This window comes from Pteronotus mesoamericanus, unplaced genomic scaffold (genome assembly GCF_021234165.1).
Source record: "Pteronotus mesoamericanus isolate MK-2021 breed Mesoamerican mustached bat unplaced genomic scaffold, CSHL_Meso_final scaffold_232, whole genome shotgun sequence".
In the NCBI taxonomy this organism is placed as follows: domain Eukaryota; kingdom Metazoa; phylum Chordata; class Mammalia; order Chiroptera; family Mormoopidae; genus Pteronotus; species Pteronotus mesoamericanus.
In genome coordinates, this window is record NW_026555311.1 from 28,582,033 (window position 1) to 28,603,275 (window position 21,243).

Here is a 21,243-nt window from a genome sequence, read left to right on the forward strand (position 1 = left end):
GGGAGGAGAGGGGACTACCAGGGGCCACTTGTTCTCCTAATCAAATGTTTTTCATTATAACTCCTGAGCAGGCACTGACTGAGAACTTGCTTACTTTATACTGTGCCTGCTTAATTTTAACCCAGTTAAGCATGAATACTTACCACGTGCTCTCTGATAATAACCTGATGAATAAATCACAGGTTAGCCAGTGAACTTATAAAGACAGAACTTGGTCCCCAAAATTGTCCACAAAAGCCCCTTTTCTCCAAATGAGCTGTCTTGAACCATAGCATTTACTTGAATTCTGAATAGTAAACTGAATACTAAGGAAGGGAGGGAGAGGCAGAAGATCATTCTTTCTTTCCTGAAGCCCAGGCCAAAAATGGCAAAAAATCAAAGTTAGCAACATTTGCCCTTGAGTATCCTGAAGTAATTTTATGCAGTTCTCCTTCCCGAGCATCCAGTAAACCTCATACTGCTCTAAGCACCCCAACTGCGTCTTGCCACCCCTATAGACTTCGAAGTTTACCTAGTTCCCCTTTCCAATGGCAGCAGATCTTAGTTCTTAAGGCAGGCAGCAGCCATATTTAAAAGCCAGTTTAAAAGGATATAATTAGTTTTCATTTGATCTACGAGAAAACTCATCCAGACATGTTAATGCAGACCTAATGGGTAACTGACAAATACATATGGAAAGCTTTTTTTAAAGAAGAGGTAATTAAAAGTAACCTCTTCTTATAAAATTGTATATGGCCTGAAAAAGGAAATTGAGAACTTCTGAAGATCATTTCTGACAGATTTTGTTGAAGCCAATCTGATTGGGAGTCTGTCCTGTGGCTGCCTCCCCTTGGCTGTTTTTGCCTCTCAAAGCTTTCCTTCCTTCCTTGGTGTCTGAGGCTGCTGAGCTAAAGCTCCAAGCTTTCCATAATGGTTTCAGGACAGGAGCAGGGCTGCAGTGTCAGAGAAGGTGAAAGGAGTACAGAAAATAATGAATAAGAAAGAGGAAGCCAGGTATACAATGAACATGGACCACAGGGCATTTGTAAATTAAAGCATTATAAACTAGGTCACAGGGAAGCCTGCCATTTTGTGATGTTTCACATATTACAGCTTAGATAAGATACTGCAAATGTTAGTCTTAATCTATCCTAACCCTAGTCCTGATCCTAGGGTCAGTCAATTGCTTTAATCCAGAACTTGGACTTTGGGGTGGTCAGGCAGGCATTTAACCAGAAGCCACCTTAAGGCTTCAGCTATCTTGACCTCCCAATATCCCAGGCTTTGTTAATTAGCACAATGGGTTTTCACTGTGGTAATTAGTAGCTTGTTAATTGGCATAATTAGTGGCATGTCACACTTCTAGTCTGTGCTCTTAAGGACATGGATGCATCCTTCTTGCTTTAATTCCTCCCTGCTAGCCTCTTGCTGAACACACTGAGCAGAGCTGGGGCAGTCCTCTTGGACCAGAAAGTACAAATGTATTGAGGGTGGCCGAACTATACAGAATGAGTTGGTATACCTGAACCGCCTACGCTTAAAGGAAAGGGACAAACTTCTACCATATTTAAGCCATTGTTATGTTGTATGAACCCCTGTCACTGTCAGCTAAACCTCCAGTTAACTAGCATAATGAATAACATTATTAAAAGTTTTTTTTAATTTAAAGAAAGTGATAGTACTTCTGAAAAAATTCTTACCAGGGCAGCTCAGTCAATCCTCCCTGTACAGCAATAGCAGACTTAACCCTATTAGCAAACCGAACTGCATCTTCTCCTTCCTGGGGAAAAAAATTACAAGTACATCCTAGGTACAGAGTTTTCAAATAATGCCTTAAAATGTCTCAAATCATTTAGATTTATTTTAAAATATAAGATTCACATTCTAGCTGAAATACGTTTGAGTCTCAATCATAGCAAATATCATTTGTTCTATCAAGAAAATGCAGTGCTGTGTTGTTTCATTTTTCTTACTAGGTATACATATTTATCATGCTCTTTATTATTCCCTTATCGAAGATGCAACATTCTGTAATATCTTTAGGTATTATAAACTAACAGCAATTATAAAAATTATTATGGAAAAGAGTCTCCGAATATAAAATGACCTGATTTGAGGAGAACTACACTTTTTAAAAATGACTAATTTGCTGAGAAAGCAGAAAGGAAATCCAGCTGTAGCTGATATGAGAAAGGGAGACACTTAGGTTTTCAGGTAAAGGTTTTCTCACCTTTATTTGATTAAAGCCCCAAAGACCAGCCATTATTATCTATGGCATACCTCTCTCGTCATGGGAGGCAAGTACCACACATCACAGACGATGGCCCAGCTGGTCATCATTCGAAGCAGGTAGCTCACCATGTTGTATTTACTACTGTTCCAAAATGCATCACCAAACTGAGGGTTATACTAAGCAAAAGGAAAACATATACCAGTTATGAATTAAGTGGTGGCTTCTCTTATCCAAGTCACTGTTTTCAAGGCAGCAAGCCAAACCCTATGAAAAAGGGAAGCTTCTTTGCTCGACAGGAATGATCAAAAAAGTAAACCAGTCTAGCCAACTCCTCAGACTAAACCCCCAGAGCACTGCAACAAGAGGCTGATTTACATGACTCTTTAAAAAAATTTTTTCATACAAGTTGACTTTAGGCACACTAATGACATGCCAGTACATGACTCTTAAATTTCCATCTCCCCACATAACTGGAAGGTGGATGAAAGCAGGGACAATATCTGTTTTGCTCATCACTGACTGTGTCCTCAGTAAGTCCTCTGGTACCTATCTATATACATATCAATAGAGAGGAATGATCAAGCAAAATGTAAACACTGGTGAATCTCAGTGAGGTATATACAATTGCTCCTTATTCTCACAAATTTTTAATATGAAAGTATATCAAAATAAAGTTACCAAGTAACTACCCCTTTTCTAAGGGGATGAGGGGAATCTGTTTTACCTTAATTGCAACTGGATATATGGTTCCTCCAATTTCGAAGCTTCCCTTTTTAAACATCATGACTGAAGTATTGTTGATGCAAGTTCCTGCAGGGAAATGGGCAAGGGGTGGGGGGGTGAATATTTTTAAAATCAAGTCATTTTTAAAACAAAATTTTAAAAGGAATTACTTTGATATAAAATGATTTAAATTATTCAAATCATATCAAAATTACATTTTATTGCCATTTCATAAATCAATTCCTGCTTAACAGTAATTCTACAGTTCAAAGGTTTAATAACAAACTTTCACTTTATTATTGAATACTCTAGAGATACAACTTTTTCACAACAGGTAATAATTTCAACAGACTTAAAATAAAGACTTTGAAAAAGTATGGTCAATACCTTTCTAATTTCATTACCCAGAAATAACTTTTAAGATCAAAAAGGTACCGTGACTTTCATCAGATCTCAAAGAAAGGAGGAATTACTAGCTCAGACAAGGCTCTCCCATTCCCCTAGCACAGTGGATGTGGGGCTAAGAATGCCAATTCCAGGACAATCCAATTCCTCATACACTTTCTGTATTTGTTATCAACTATAGCTTGGTAGGCAGTCTCCCTCTTACCTTCAGGAAAGATTAATATGGGTAATTTTTTCTTATCAGCAATGTGCTCTTTTAGTCTGTGGGAAAAAAAATAAAGGATAAAAATCCTACCTTTAAAAAGAAAAAGATGGGAATCCTCTTTAGCATTCTTTACACTCTATAGCACAAATGTAATGGTAAAGCAATAAGGAGGAAAGAAAGAAGACGTAAGTCAAAGAAGTAAACTCAAGTGGGTCCCTTTCTAAGAAGTGTACGTATGGCTTCAGTTTCAGTTTCTTTCATGTCAAAGTGAGCAATTTTCAGTGCCTCTGGCCCACTCTTTAAAAAGAATGCTAGGCGGTCGTGTGACAGGAGTTCTGCAGTCCCTCCCCCTGCACCTTTATTGCCCCATCTGAAAAATGGGGGTATCGATTGCTGGACTTGTCTGCCTATGGCCATTCAGAATAGAGGATGCCTTAAATGGGTCAGGCTGAACTTTCCTAGGAATTATGCACCATACTAAAGCTGAGAGTAATGTAAATTCTTCCAGATCCTGTCCTCCCTGCAGCCAGCCTTATATTCCCAACTGCTCACCAGGACTGGTAGGGCTGAGATGGAGAGGGTCCCATGCTAAATAGTCTCAAGATGGGGGATAGTTTTTCTAATCTTAAGCAGATTTCAACAAGTACTTTTCATTTAACTCTTAACAGCATGGCTCACCTTCACGCTCATAGAAGCAGTGACCAGAGGGCCTTCAGTTAAAGGCCTCAGGCAAAAAGGTGTTTCCCAACAAAAGTTTCTGGTAGCTCATCTCTACCCCAACTCCCAGAGGTTCCCTTTTCTGTTTCATAAGGAGATTAGCTCTGTCTCAAGGCAGAAAACAATCAACCTATTGACTGATTGATTGATTGATTGATTATATAATCTATTAATTCATCAGAGTTAAAAATTATTTAACTTTCTAGGTAGTAATTTTTAACTTTGAAAATTCAGCAACTGGATGACACCTAAAATCACCACAATATAAACTGATGGGCCTTCTAATCTCATTTTATATCCCATTATCCTACAAAATTAAAATTTTTTAAAATGTAGCTGAGACAGGTGATATACCAGAAAAAGCCTACCACAAATAGAGCTCCATGTTTTAGCTTTAAATCCTTAGCACTGCTCTGCCTTCTTGGGCAGGAAAGCCAAGTTTATGCTACACCAAGAAATACTGAGTAAATGTCATTGCTCACCTCTTAATAACCAGGTGTCGATCCTTCATTTCTGAGCGTTCAAACCAGACATGTGGACAAGCCTTGACCATAGCTCTCTGAATAATTCCCATTAATCCACCATGAACCTGGCCAACCTAGAAATATCATCAGAAAAAGAGAAAACTGTAAAGGCACAACTGTCCAAAGAAAGCACGTGCGCGCGCGTGCATGTGTGTGTGTGTGTGTGTGTGTGTGTTTAAATACAAGTAAATTCCTATTCCCCAGTCAGAGAAAAACATCAACCTTCTTCAGCTGACTAAAGTTCTTAGTCTATACAAAAGAAAAGAATGGCCAAATATAAGCAAAAGCTGTTGTTTAGTAGCACCTTTGAATTTTAAGGTATACTCTAGCTACTATAGCAACATAGATAAGAGAAAGTAGAGTAGTCAAGAGAAATTCAAATTAAAACTACACTGAAATACCATTCCTCACCTATCAGATTGAAAAAGATTCAAAAATTTGACAACATACTCTGGACCAAGGCCATGGGAAGCAGGCACTGCCATACATTGCTTGGGATAGGGGAGATTATAATACCACTGGGAGGAAATTTGGCAATATCGAAACTGCATACACATTTATCCTTCAACTCAATAATTCTACTCCTAGAAATTTATCCTGATATACCATTTCACTCCAACAAAATGAAAATACATATGCATAAGGATTTAATTTCAGCACTATTTGTAATTTCTAGATATTGGAAACTAACTAAATGCCCAAACATAAGAAATTAGATGAATAAACTATTGTACAGGCACTCAATGCACCCAGGAAAAGACCAAGATTGAACTCTGTGACTGATAAGAAATCATATCCAGGAGACCTTATTAAGTGAAAAAAGCAACCTGCAAAAAGCAAATATAGTATAATACCTTTTGTATAAAACAGAAGGGGAAATGTACACATATATTTGCTTGTCTCTACAAAAATAAAAAATAACCAAAAATAATGAAGTTGGAAACCTGCAAGAGTAGGGGGCACTGGGATAGAATGGACATATGGGAGTGGCACTTCTGGATGCAAGCATTTTTTGTTTAGTTTTGACATTTGGAAACCTGTTAATGTTCTACAAAATTAATTTAATTAATTAAATTATATTAAATTAAATAGGACTAGCAAACCGAAACTAATGAACCCAGCTATATTTCAAACAAATAAAAGAACAACTCTGTAACCATGAGGTGGGGAGGGAGGACCCAAGAAATTTATAAAGACAGTATTTCACACATACCCTCCATCTTGGGTGGGATGCCAAGAACTGCAAAATACCCTCAGTTATATTCTTACATTTTTTTTTTGTGTGGTAAAATAAGTGAAGCAATTCTGAAACAATTTTGGATGTATGACAGAATTGAGAAAATGAATTGATATTGTTGGGAAATAGGATACTCATTGTGAAAAAGGGAAGATACAAATATGGATTGGGGGAAAGCAAGCAAGAACCTTATGAATTGGATAAATTTGTATAGACTCAGACTTCCAATATTGTATCAATACTAAAAATATTAAATGTAAATATATTAACATATAATTATTTTACATGCATTTTTATATAGAGCAAAGGAGAAAGCCAGCATATGAGAATGCAAATAAATAAGCAAATGGGGCCAAATGATACCAACAGGTAAATGTGAATAAAGGGTACAAGGATGTTGTATGTAACATTATTATCACAACTTCTTTTTAAGTTAGAAAATACCTCTAAATTTAAAAAAAAAGTAGGTCTTTAAGAAAAAAAAACTTTGAAAAGCCCCTAGGATCTTGAAGATTCTTCAAAATATATAGTTTATGTTTAGCCAAAAGAGGCCAAATAAGACTTCTGAAGGGTAGCAGCACAGTTTCCTCCCATTTCTGCCCTCCTGTCTCTGATTTAAATCCAAATGGCTTTAGGTTTCTATCAATCAACCCATTAGAAAGTTCATAGGCGCTATGCTTTTTCTAAATCTAGGCTAGTATTGTAATTGCAATGATACACAATCAAAATCATGGAAAATGCCAACAAAATTCTGAGGCCTTCAGTCACAAATGATTTACGCTCAGCTCTTTGTTGACCAGGACCCCCAATGAATATGGTCTCAGAAACACAAAACTATGATTAGGTAAGTTGGTTAAAATGCCTGAACCTCTGCCTTCTCATCTAAATGAAACTTCAGCCCTAACCTCACTAAATTACAAGGAAGGTCAAATATAGTGGATGTAAAAGTGCTTGTCCACAATAATGCAAGGAATTATTATATACCCGCAGAACTATGCTGACGGCTGTCTATCAAGGGTTGTTAACATGAAAGTCCTTGGAAGGGCTTTCTGGAGATCCATAAGCATCTTCAAATTAGACACAAAATTATGTTTGTATGATGCACATATATGTTATGGTGGTGGTTTGTTTCCTTAAAAAAACAGGTACATAATTGATTCTTAACCTAAAAAATGTTAAGAAGTACCTTTTCAGAGAGAGTTGGTGACAGCTTCCTTTGATTCAGAAACAGCCCCACAACTTAGAGAAATTTAACAATGTGTTAAAATGTATTATATACCTGAATTTATAGTTAGACAGATTGAATACCTGGCAATAAGTTAGGAGTTTTTACAAAGGCCTTCAAAACCCAAATACCTGCACATGTGGCTTTGTGGTTTGTTGTGGGGTTTTGTTTTCTTTTCTTTTTCTTTTGGGGCTATAGACAAAAACTGAAAAAGGTAATGTGGTTTAAACATTTGCCTTTCTTACCTGAGTTTCATTAAAGGGACAGAGGGTTTTTTTTTGTTTGTTTGTTTTTAACTGCATATGACTCCTTGAAGGAAAACAGAACTGTCTAGTAAGGGACTTTCACAGCTCTAAGGAAGAAGACTTTAATCTCTGAAAATATTATTAACACCACAGGGATTTTAGAAACAAGATGGAATCATCTTTATAAAGTCCTATCAAGCTCAAGTATGTCTGCATTTCCGTAAATTAAATGTTTATTACCTTAACTATAATGTCTATTTTCTTGCAATATATATTTCTCATGTAAATGTATTACATAGCATATAGCTACAGAAGTATAACCAAGTCAGTTTATATAAAAATAACTTTCTAATTTGTGTCAAAATAAATTTAAAATTTGAGAAATCCACAGAACATGTGACTACTTGAAATATCAATAAGCTGCTCTTACCATAGCATAGCATCCATCCATTGTCAAGATCATAACATCTATCGGGGAGGTATGATTGGCAACACAAATGCCTCCCTTCTGGGGTCTGTACTGCCTGCAATTACAAACAATTACAAACAAATAAGGTAAATACTAAACCTTGGAAAATGGCCATTATTTCGCAGAACAGCATGTAGATATTCATCCTATTTTGTTTTAAAAAGATGATTAAAAAATAAAGCTAAAAGTATGTGGGACCATCTTAAAAAGATTATCTCTAGGCTATAATGATGGGATCTGTCTAAGAATATAGGAGAAAGGGCCCTCGACTCTCCCTTAACATGTATTTATTTTTTTTTGTAATGACCATACTTTCCTCTTATGATGAAAAATAATTTTAAAATATTAGACTGAATTACAATGATTCCATAACTTTAATACATTTGGGATAAGTTTCATTTATTTTATAAGCATTTTTCTATTATATTCATTTTCATAAGCATCACTTTTAGAGGTTTCATGGTGATTCACCGAGTACATTTACTATAGTTTCTTTCCTCTGTCCTATCCTCCTAAATCAGAAGTTGGCAAAAGTTTCCTATCGCAGGCCAAACAGTAAATACTTTAAGCTTTGCAAGCCAGCCAATCCCTATCAAAACTACAGGACTCTGCTGTTTTGGCATAAAGGCACCCTACAGATAACATGTAAATGATTGAGCATGGCTGTGTTCTAATAAAACTTTATTTACGAAAACAAATGGCAGGCCAGATTTGGCCGATTGGCCTATAGTTTAATTTGCTGACCTCTGTCTGAGAATTCAACCAGTATCTGACACTAATGAAGCAAAGTAGTTCTTTTGGGGGCTATACAAAGTACAAAGGGAACCAAATGCATAATAACTTTATCATGTTTTCCTTAAAATTAGAAGCTATTTTATAAAGGTTATGAACCCCTCTCTATGTCATTAAACACCTTTTCTGTAGAAGGTATCTATCTCCTCTACTCATACTTCTTCCAAAGCATTTTCTTTGACTCCTCCCCCTAAAAGTCATAGCCCAATCACAGTATCATATAATTTTAAAAATTTCACTCCCTGTCAAGATATAGGCATAGGTAGACACACTTTTCCTTCTTACATAACCACAAGAAGTATCACAACTAACCACAAAACAAAAAACACCCAGAACTGCCAGAAAATCAAACTGTATGGAAGTCCAACAACCAAAGATTTAAAGAAGCCATATTCATCCAAATGGGTAGAAAAGGCAGAGATGGGGAGCCAGGGCAGAGAAGATGCAATGTGGCAATGGAGAAGAGGCAGCTTTGACATTCACATGTGCTGGATAAAAATCGGGAGGGGTACCCTGGGAGAGAGCAACTCCCAATCCCAGGCCAGACCTCACAGCCCAGGGCTGCAGAAATAAATAATAGCTCTGGGGAAATAAAGCCTCATAACTTCTGGCTGTAAAAACTAGTGGGGGTTGTGGTGGAGGAAGAAACTGCCAGTCTCTAAAGAGAGTCTGTTTAAAGGGCCCGCACAGTCCTGGCATGTACACAAACCCACTCCCACTCTGGGAACCACCAGGGCAGCTGCTAGAGGAGCACCAAACACATATGGGAAGTGGGTGAAGAGACTGGAAAAGGGGTGAATGCCAAGCAAGCCTTCATCATCCAGGTAGCAGCACCGTCCCCTCACCAGCCCATTCCCAACATACAGAGCCATAAAGCAGTGAACTGGGTTGGCCTACCGTGGCAAACCCCTAAGGCTCCACACCGTACAACTTAACAGGAGCTTTAAGACAGGGAGCTAAAGCAGCTCTACCTAATACACAGAAACAAAGACAGGGAGGCTACCAAATTGAGGAGGCAAAGAAATGGCTCAAATGAAAGAATGGAACAAAACCCCAGAAAAATAACTAAACAAAATGGAGATAGCCAACCTGTCAGATGTAAGAGTTCAAAACACTAGTGATGAGGATGCTCAGAGAAACTGATACAGCAAAAACATAAGAGAAGAAATGAAGGCTGTACTAAGTGAAATAAAGAAAAATCCACAGGGAACCAACAGTAAAGGAAAGGAAGCTGGGGTTCAAATCAGTGACTTGGGATATAAGGAAGAAATAAATATTCAACAAGAACAAAATGAAGAAACAAGGATTCAAAAAAAATGTGGAGAGCATAAGACTCTGGGACATCTCCAAAGGAGCCAACAGCCAAATCATAGGGATGCCAGAAGGAAAAAGAAAGAGCAAGAAAGTGAAAACTTATTTGAAAAAATAATTACAGAAAACTTCCCTAATTTGGCAAAGGAAACAGACATACAAGTCCAGGAAGCACAGAGAGTCCCAAACAAGTTGGACCCAAAGAGGGCCATAGCAAGACACATCATAATTAAAATGCCCAAAGTTAAAGATAAAGAGAGAACCTTAAAAGCAAGAGAAGAGCAGTGGGTTACATACAAAGGAGTAAGCACAAACTTTGCAGGCTAGAAGGACTGGCAAGAAGTCCTTCAAAGTTGTATTCAAAGCAATGAAAAGCAAGGACCTACAACCAAGATTACTCACTCTATCCAGCAAAACTATCATTTAGAATGGAAGGGCAGATAAAGTGCTTCCCAGACAAGGTAAATCTAATGGAGTTCATCATCACCTACATGAAATGTTAAAGGGACTTAAGAAAAAGAAGAAAATCAAAACTATGAACATTAAAAGGGCAACAAACTCACAACTATCAACAATTTAATCTAAAAAACAAAAACAAATTAAGCAAGCAACAGAAACAGAATCATGAAAATGGAAATCATTTGGAGGGTTATCAGTTGGGAGGCAAATGGGGGAGAAAGGGGAAATGGAACAGGGAGTAAGACTCACAATTGGTAGGTACAAAATAAACAGAGGGAGGTTAAGAATAGCATAGGAAATGGAGAAACCAAAGAACTTATATGCATGACCCATGGACATGAACTAAGGCAGGGGTGGGGGAGTTGCTGGAGGAAAGGGAGGAAAAGGGGGAAAAAATTAGGACAACTGTAACAGCATAATCAATAAAATATACTTCAAAAAAATAAAGAAAGAAAATTTAACGAGTGTTTTATGTTGGTAGCACATGAGAAAGCCAAATAATAAAATGTTTCCCTTCCACAAATGAAACAGAAGGATCCAGTCAATAAAACAACTAGAGGCTGTCCTAGCTCTGCCTGGTGTGGCTCAGTGGATTGTGCACTGGCCTGCAAACCAAAAGGTTACTGGTTGGATTCCCAGTCAGGGCACATGCCTGGGTTGCAGACCAGGTCCCCAGCTGGAGGCATGTGAGAAGCAACCGATCCATGTATCTCACACACCATTGTTTCTCTCCCTGTCTTTCTCCCACCCGTTCCGTCTCTCTAAAAATAAATAAATAAAATCTTTTTAAAAATTCATTAAAAAAAGTAGAGGCTGTCCTAGAACTTTTTAAATAATGATGTTAAATGTAAGAAAAAAATAAAATTCAGTTAACAGAAAAGTAATTCAAAAACTATCAAAATTACTTCCACTTAGCTAATAACTTCACATAGCTATCTTTATGCTCCATGAGTAAGGGTAAGGGAAGCAAAATGTCATGTCTGTTTTAAGGCTCAGTTATGGAATTTTAGAGGTGGCAGGACTAAGAACAGAAACTAGGCCTCCACACTCCAAGGCTAGTCCTCCATCAACCACACTACAGGCCTGTCACCTCCATCACTATTTAAATCAGACATACCCTGTTCAAAATCTGACTGCCACTGACTATGTGACCCAGACAACCGATCCCACAGTCTCCATTTCTTCACCTGTAAAACAGGATAACAGCACCTCTCATAGGGACAACCCACAAGAAGTGCAGGCCTGGCCCACACACTACAAATGCCCAATGACCAAGTGTCGAAGCATGTTTAGTAGTATGTTCCTTCAGCAAAGAGATTGCTTTTTTAAAGTGTTTTTGTGTATTGTTATGTCTGTGACACTCTAAGAAGTAGGGATGAATCCACATGAAATACTTCACCTATTAATCACACACTGAACTGACCTAGAGGAAGGCAGGCACAGAGCAAAGAGACACTCACTTGTTATGATAATGAATAGTACCAGAGAGAGCACGCACACAGATCCGGCAACAGGTCAGGTGCACCAGTTCACTGAGCCAGTTTTTGAGGCTGAAAGAAAGAAAAACATTTCATTGTGCAGTTCTGGGCACTCATAAGAAATAAGAGAATAAAAACTTTACTGTGCCCCTTCACAGCAGCATCCTGTGCTCTGAAACACAAGCACATTGCAATTCTTACAGTCTTATTGAGGCAGTTAGGACAAAGCTCTAAAGCAGGTGTGTCCAACCTGAGGCCAGTGGGCCACATGCAGCCCAGGATGGCTATGAATGCAGCCCAATACAAAATTGTAAATTTACTTAAAACATTATGAGATTACTTTTGTGATTATGTGTCACAGTGTATTTAATGTGTGGCCTAAGACAACTCTTCTTCTTCCAGTGTGGCCCAGAGATGACAAAAGGTTGGGGACCCTGCAGGCAGAAAATAGCTCCCACCTGACTCGACTCTCATACTAAATTTCTGATCAAGATAAGCTGAAGCTTCTTTGGTCTCAGCCTGTGAGTGTGACAATGCTAAAAGACTCTCTCACTTTCCTTGAGGTCCTTAGTCATTTTCTTTCTTCTCTTTTCCCTTTGAAAAAATTTCTAACAATTTATATGAAAGTATGATGGAAAAATCAAATCAAAACTATAAATATGAAGTAAGCAGGATTTTAACAAGTGTGTTGAGGCCATAAATTTGATGCAGTACATAGGAATTAAACATATATTCTCTTTGTGGACACGGCTAAGAAAAGAACAATCCTATTTAATGCTGGGTGGAAGGACACAAGTCACCTGCTATCTGGCAGCTGCCCAACCAGTACAGTTCCAATAACCAACAAACTGATCCCAATGAAGGCCAACATAACCCTGAAAAAGAAAAGGTAATTCAAAAGGTTAGTTGAATACTAGGGGTAAAGGAAATAACCAAAAAGTTCACAAATAATGAAATTGTAAATAAGTTGTGGGGCACCCACACCAGGGAATATGGTACAGCCATTAAAAAGAATTGGATAAATCTACAGACTCTGACATGGAAGAATGGTCCTTGGTATATTGAAAGCAAAAAAAGCAAAGTTTCAAAATAATATACAGAGAATGATATCATTTTCAAAATAACAGCAGGCACATAACTAGTCTACAGACATATAGACAACGTCTGGAAATTGATTCACAAACCCATCAAGTTCAATCTACATAATCATCAGAGGGTTGAAAGGGCTAAGTGAAGGGAATAAATTAAATGTCTTGCCCTTCTGATTTTCTGAATTACTTTAATTTTTAAATTATTCTGAATTATTTTAAATTCGGAATAATATTAACATATTAACTTCTATAAGAAAAAAGTTTTACATTGTATGAAAGAGTCATTTCTGGTTGAAAGTAGTCACGACTTTTTGTTCAGGATATTTTTGGTGTGGCATCATATAGTTGTAGAAGAAAATACCTTTCAAAGGTCTGAAAATAACTTGTTTTCCCTGTGTTTTTTAATGACAGGGGAACAAAAGAGTACAAACCAAATTTTTCTCAAAGGAATATAAAATTCATAACAAATGGCAGAAAAGTTGTACTTAAAGGCTCTTTCATAATAAGAACCCCAAATTATGTATTCCTTAATGCAAATCTAACTGTTGTTCCTTTGTAAGGTTCAAGAAAACTTGGAAGTTAGTAAACAAGATGACTTGATGATACCTCTTATCTCCACATAGACACTTTCTCATTTTTGAAAAGTGTTTTTAATATATGTTTCAATTAGTTCAAAAAGAAACAGTCATTTTTAGAAATGTAAATAGAATAACTCAAAAAGAAAAGGTTAAGATTTAAACTCTTTCAAAATAAATGGGGTTGCCTCATAAACACCTAATTAAGGTGTTAACATTTTGGTTTAACACTTTTTGACACAGCAATTTGAAGGTCAAATTCCGTTTTCTTTAATTGCCATATTTTCATGTGAGTCACTGATGCTATAACTAAACCACTATTTTAATTTCTTCAACAATTGTGTGAAAGTTTTAAAATGTTTTTTCTTTTTGCCCAAATGAGAATCATTTGTTCCTACCCATTTAATTAGAAGGGGTGACATTTAAAATGTTTAACAATTGTGTTCAAAACTATTAAATTGAAGCTTTTTGTTTGCTAGATTAACAGGCCAGAAAATTCTGTTTTCCAGTTTAACTGAGCAAACAAGGGAGTTCTCTTAGATGACATAAGGTATCAACCACAATCTGGCTTTTTTTTTTTTTAAGACCTTTAAAAAGGAGCTGCAATTTGCATATCATAAAGTTCCTCGATTTAAAATGTACAGCTATAAAAATAGTATAGGAAATGGAGAAGCCAAAGAACTTAAATGTACAACCCATGGACATGAACTAAGGGTCAGGAGTAAATGCTGGTGGGAGGGGGTGCAGGACGAAGGGGAATAAAGGGGACAACTGTAATAGCATAATCAATAAAATATACTTTAAAAAATAAAATAAAATGTACAACTAGTGGAGGGAAGGGGTTGGCGTGTTCACAGAGCTGCGCAAGGACCAACACGATCTAGTTTAGCACAATCTGTGTTTTTAAGTCGTCACTTTGTAGCAGCTCATTCTCTCAAACACCATTCACAAAGCAATTCTTTAATAATGAAGAGTATGTACCAAAAGTAGGAGAATTAATTCTGCCATTTCTTCTTGTTCTTGAGTGCTTGCAACATTACAGGATTTATCTTAAATCTGGTTTCTTTGCAAGAATCTTTTATGTCACTTACCTATTTTGTGAGCACTACTTTAATTTAAACTAGATAATAAAATCAAACACCATTTGCTGGACACTCACAGCAGGTGAAAGCTAACCAGTAAACGAGGAAATCTCAAGTACTCTGTGTTGTAAAATCCTCACTGTCCCCTTAGGTTTCCATGACCCGTGGACCAAGTGAAGATGGAAGAACTCATCTGTATGTATATTCAGCTTCACTGAAGTTTAATTTCTTTTTAAGAATAAAAACAACAAATGGGAGCTGTAATTATAATAAAGTGGAAATTTATAATAAATAAAAGCTCGAATATTTCTGTCCTGCATGTCAATGGGGTGTCTTGGGCATCCCCAGAGTGTATGACCACCACTTTGGGAACACTGGCTTAAGATCCACGCAAATGTGTATATGAAACCCTGAATTTCACTTCATTATCACAGCTGAAATGATTCCCAAAAGACGTATCATGCCCTAATATCTAGAAACTGGCAACATGAGCTTAAGAAAACAACTTTTTTTTTAAATGTGCCTTTGCTTATACTTAAGCAATCTCTTCCCTTGTAATGAATGTGAATGAGGCAAGTATAGGTCACCCTAGGGATGGTAAAGAGGTTTCAACTCATGTACCAATTTTGTTGGCGGGTAGCAACTGTGTGGAAAGCTCTATTAAGTAAATGCCAAGGTTATGCCCAAGGGAAATGAGGCAAGACAACCAACAGCAATGTTGTGACCGGTACACGTGCTTACCATCTGCCACCATGACGCTAAACAAACCTGGGTCAGTTGCACGTCATCCCAATGCCCAGTGTTACCGCTTCTACTCTTATGCTCCACACTAGGGTTCTAGTTAACTGAGCTTAAGGGTATGTCTTCATGAGGTAGCACTCAAATTTAGAACCAGAAGGAGAGCCAGGTGTGGAAATTTTAATAAGAAAAGTGAGTGATCATAAATGGATGTGGATAGAACAAATTCACTCTTCTGCATGGCTTTCTTCCATGTGGTAACCACTCTCAGGAATTTTTTCTCTCCTGTGCATCTATGAACCACTACAGACCAGTAAAGAGACGCAGTTACAGTTCAGTAGACACACAGGTGAATGTGAAAATGTAAATCCTCTTCTTTTTTTCTCACTTCCCTTTTCTATCCATCAAATTATCTATGACTGAAAGAGTAATGTGGATCCAGACTGATATATATTAGATTCTAAACAGGCACCTTCACTGGGGAGGAAACAAAGTGAAAGGAGAATAGATACTTAATACGTTCCTGTGGAGGTGACATTTGGTGGTGTTTTCTTATGTAAGAAGGATTGGTACCATAAAACTCACATGTGGCCATTATATACATGATTTTAAAAGAAAGCTGAACCAATTCAATTGCTGGGCAGGAGACATACCTCAGAGGTAGTAGGACACAGTAGCGCACTATGACGCCCAGCACCCACACCATGGTGAGCCGTAGACTGATGTACTGGAAATTTATATTGGTCCTTGTGAGGAGATTCCATGACACTAGCTCCTCTGAGGAGAATCTCTGGGTCACTTCATCTTCCACAATGGCTTCCAATCCCTTCTTGGAGAAATAAAATGCATCAGACAGCTCAAAGTCCCTTCCTCGCAGACCAGAGAGCCCTTTTTCCATGGGTGACTCATCTCTTTGGATAATACCTTAAAAGAAAGCATTAGGACATGAGAAAATGCCATAGAACATACAAACTGACCAAAGGGTCAACTGTGTACAAGACAAATAAATTTAATGGGTAATATGACAGATTTCAGAATTAAAAAACAAGCTATTGCAGTGTGGAAAGAGGTGAAATCACAGAATCTGCAAGAAATGGCCCCTACCCAAGGATTTCAATGTACTACAGAGGAATTTTGGTCCTTAATAACCCTCCTGCTTGCATTTCCTCCCTCACACCATTAGCAAAAAAACTCACAGAACAAACTCTCCCCAAGTACAGATCTAGGCTGAGTAAAAATAAAGATTCTGTTTTCCTCTGATAAAACCACAAAGCCAAAAACCCAAGCAAAATGGCAAAAGGTATTTACTACAAATGGCAAAAGGTTGATGTTTTTAATAAGTAAAAATTATTTCATACGAAAAAACACAGGCTCCAATAGAAAAGTAAAGTTTATGACCTCAATTCACAGAAACAACATAGTTATTTAATATGTAAAAACCTTTTTAATAGAAATAAAAGAAATGTGAATTAGACAGACTGACCTATTTATATTATCAAATCGGCAACATTTTTAGTGATAACTTTCAATGACAGAAATAATAAATACAGGTTCTCATACTCAATTTATATGAGTATGGAACTGGTAGCAACTTTGTCAAAATCTGTTTGGCATGAAGAGACTAAAAATAGGGTTTTTTCATTGTAGTTTATTGTTTATGCTATTACAGTTGTCCCCCCTTTTTCCCCCTTTGCCCATCTAAAAATAATTTTGCTGATGATTCAATAATTCTAATTCTAGAAATCGGCCATAAGAAAATAAATAGAATTGCAGGCAAGAGTATTCACTGTAGCATTTTCCATTATAATAGATCCAGATGAGATATAATGCATCCATTAATAAATACTCGAATGTTTAGTGAAAATAAACAGGATCTAAATCTATGAAATATATAAACATTGAAAAAAGGTTAAGAAAGATACATTAAGTGGTTATCTCTGGGCAATAAGATTTTTCCTCTTTGTACTGTTATTGCATTTTCCATAAAGAAAATGATTCAAAGATTATTTAAGTACCAGAAATTTGTAAAATGATATATGCCTACTGCCACTCAGTTCTGACTACTAAAAAAGAAAATTTGATAAGAAGGTCATTGAAGAATAAAAAGTGGTTATATACTACCCATTTGTCCCTCTGAGGTGCGTCACAAAGAAAATAATGTATTTCCTACATTAGAAAAGTCTTTTCTTTGGAGGTAGAGATTAAGATGTTTAATCCCCTGAAAGAGACCCCACCTGATTTTCTCACTTTCCATTTTCCTAGGATATCAATGAGGAAAGTGGAGACTACTATATTATCTATCTTGTGGAGAATTTGTACATAGACCCACAGAAGGAGCTGAAATATATCAAATTTTTGAAGGAATAGCAGCATAATGCTCTGGAGTAGAAAGTAATGAGCACCTGGGGTCCAAAGTCAAGTGCTGTTTAGGACAACCACCAGCTCTGGGACTGTGACTGATAAGTCACTTAACTTGGTGCCTCCTTTATAAAATGGTGGGGTGAAGGGGATTTTTAGTTTCCTTACAGGGTTAAAATTTTATGGTTTTACTTTTCAGGGGGGTTTTTGGTGTTTTTAATTTGTTTTTGTCCACTTGTAAAGCCTTCACCTTAAGAATTAGCATTGCACACTAAGTTCTTGAAGGATGACGAGATTATCTTTTTCAGCAATCAGATCTAAGTGGTTTAACCTTTCCCCACCACGTCTGAAAATTAGTATCAGAGGATGAACCAAGACAGTGTCACTACTGAATTACCCTCTTGTTTCCAGGCACTGCAACGCAAAGCAGGTTACTCAATCCAACTAACTGGACAAAATTTAGCAGTGTAAGGGTTTCATTATTTAGCAATATATAGATTTCTTTTAAGTCTAGAACAGGAGGGAAGATCAAATTATTCAGCAAATCTCTGAATGAAACACATTAGAGACAGCGAACAGCCCTTCTAAAAATAACATTGTTAAGAGGGGCCAGAGATAAGAAGACAAGTTCAAGGTGCTGAGCCAGAAGATCTATAAAAAGAAGCTAGGCCCCTAGCTCCTTATACCCTTCATGTGCAATATTTTCTCTGCCCCTTGACCTACTTTATTCTATGTATCAGATAAAATATAACTCAATTTTCTATTTTCATGAAGCCTCTTTCAAAAGTATGTAGATAACTGTAATGCATCTAATTGACAAAGGATTAACTTCCAAAATATATGAAGACACAAAAAATAAGAAAAAGTCAAAGAACTCAGTAAAAATTTTAGCAAGAATATGGAAAGTAAGTCACAAAAACAGTAAGCTTTGATGACTAAACATTTAGAAGATGTTACTGTAGTTAGAGAAATGCAAACCAAAACCACAATTTCATGCCCATAAAGGCTGATAAAAAAAATATTAGATTGAATAGCCCTGGCTGGTGTGGCCCAGGGGACTGAGCACCGTCCTGCAAACCAAAAGGTCACTGGGTTGATTCCCAGTGAGGTCACATGCCTGGGTTGCAGATCAGGTCCCCAGTTGGGGGTGTGTGAGAGGCAGCCAACTGATGTCTCTCTCAGACATTGATGTTTCTCTCTTTCTCCCTCCCTCCCCTCTCTCTAAAAGTAAATAAAATCTTTTTAAAAATTTGTGTAAAAGAATCAACCAAGGAATGCATAAATAAGTGGGACAATAAATTGATCTTTCTCTTCCTCTCTCTAAAATCAATAAATAAAAATTAAAAGGAATAAAAATTAAAATATTCATAGCCCAAAGCCCAGCAATTACACCCCCAGGAACACTTCAGGAAGGTTTCTGTTTAACAATTTCAAATATACAGAAAAGTTGTAACAAGAATTTGTTTCATCCAAAATTACTAATTGCCAAGATTTTGACATACTTGCCCTATTGTTCTGTCTTTATAATTATAAAATGATGCTTTTTCTGAACCATTTAAGAACAAATTACAGACATCATATCTTTTACCCCCAAATATTTCAGCAGAGATTTCTCTTTGACATGGAGCTTCACTTATTTAACCACAGTATACTTATGGAAATTAGGAAAATGTCAGTAGTTAACATTACTGCCATACTAGTAGTATCTGATCTAGAGACCTTATTCAAATTTTGACAGTTGTCCCAGTAATATCCCTCGAAGGATTTTCTATTTCAGGTCCAGGATTCAATCCAGGACCATACATTACATTTGCAGGTCAAGTCTCTTTAGCTGCATTTAATATGAAAAGATTCCTCATACTCTTGTTTTTCAAAGGTATGCACATTTTTAAATATTACAAACCATTTATTTTGTAAATAGAATGTCTTTTTTTTAAGACTATTTATTTTCAGTCACAGGGGAGGGATAGAGGGAAAGAAACATCAATGTGTGGTTGCCTCGTGCACTCCCCCTACTGGGGAGCTGGCCTGCAACCCAGGCATGTGCCCTGACTGGGAATCTAACTGGTGACCCTTTGTTTCAGAGGCTGGCACTCAATCCACTGAGCCACACCAACCAGGGCTAGAATGTCTCTTAATTTGGATAATTAGATGTCTCTTCATGACTAGATGCAGGTTGTATACACTTTTGGCAGAAACACTAAGTCCTGTTATCCTTCTTAGTGCATCACATCAGGAGGCACATTATGGCTAGTCCCATACTGGTGACACTTAACTTTGACCACTTGGCTTAAGGTAGCCAGTGATTACCAGGTTTCACTACAGTAAAATTACTGTTTTTCTCTTTTTGATTAATAAGTAGATACTTATTATCTATAACTATCTATAAAAGGAAGATACTTTGAGACTACAGAATTATCTTACTCCTCAAACTTTCACCCAGTAGTGTTAGCACTATTGATGATTCTTGTATGAATCAATTGGGAATATGTGTCTTTTAAAATAGTATTTTCTCCCTCTTCTTACCTTCCACATTTTTTATTTAGCATTTCGTCCTAACAAAGATCTTATCCCTGTATTCTAGAGAGATTCTTATAAAATTGTGTACAAGTAGACATACATAAGAACATTTTGCTACCTTGTTTGCAATAGCAAAATAGTGAAATAAAGCTAAAGGTCCAATAGATGGATGGACATACAGCAATATGCACAAACATTAAATCATTATGTTTTGTGCTTAAACCTAATATAATATTATATCAATTACATCTCAATCAAATACATAAGTAAATGGCAAGTCATATAAAAATGAATATATACAATGCATATGACACAGGAGTTAAAAGAAACTAACTAGAACATTTACCAGTTTATTTTTTTTTTTCAAATTATAAAAGAAAGTTTATTTAAAAAGTTCCAGAGGTAGTAGAAGTGAGCCAGCTAGGCTGCATAGGTTCGGGAAACATGTTACAGAAGCAAAAGTAGGGCTCTGGGAGTTTAGGCAAGGGAAATGCAAAGATAACACAGGTGGGAGGAAACAGAGGGGAAGGGAAAGGCTCAGATGTGAGAGGGTGTGCCACATTTACCAATTCAGGTAATTTGTAAACATCAGAATTAACAACTCATAATGATATATGAAAGGTGGTATTTTTATACAGTTTGATTAATACAAAATAATAAATACTATGTATTATTTAAGGATACACACGTGTAAAAGGGAAGTATGAAAATATACATAAAAGTAATAAACATAAAAAGTTACAGGGGTTGGTAGAGTAATAGAATCAAGGAGGGATACACAGGAGAATTTGACTATTTCTATAAAGTTTTATTTATTAAGCTAAGTGGTAGGTACCCATGTGCAATAACAACAAAAAAAGTTATGTTGAACTGACAG

The 21,243-nt window shown here is 36.7% G+C and overlaps 1 protein-coding gene across 2 annotated transcripts in view; it reads right to left on the reverse strand.

Moving 5' to 3' along the window:
• Positions 1 to 21,243, reverse strand: part of GPAT3 (glycerol-3-phosphate acyltransferase 3) — a 56,167-nt gene that overhangs the window by 960 nt on the left and 33,964 nt on the right. For both annotated transcript variants that reach the window (XM_054591795.1, XM_054591796.1), the window contains exons 4-12: positions 16,142 to 16,412; positions 12,803 to 12,877; positions 11,985 to 12,074; positions 7,924 to 8,017; positions 4,745 to 4,860; positions 3,546 to 3,601; positions 2,937 to 3,022; positions 2,260 to 2,388; positions 1,680 to 1,759 (exon numbers count right to left, since the gene is read on the reverse strand). In XM_054591795.1, the coding sequence (XP_054447770.1) occupies positions 1,680 to 1,759; positions 2,260 to 2,388; positions 2,937 to 3,022; positions 3,546 to 3,601; positions 4,745 to 4,860; positions 7,924 to 8,017; positions 11,985 to 12,074; positions 12,803 to 12,877; positions 16,142 to 16,412 (997 nt within the window). The remainder of the gene's footprint in view (positions 1 to 1,679; positions 1,760 to 2,259; positions 2,389 to 2,936; positions 3,023 to 3,545; positions 3,602 to 4,744; positions 4,861 to 7,923; positions 8,018 to 11,984; positions 12,075 to 12,802; positions 12,878 to 16,141; positions 16,413 to 21,243) is intronic.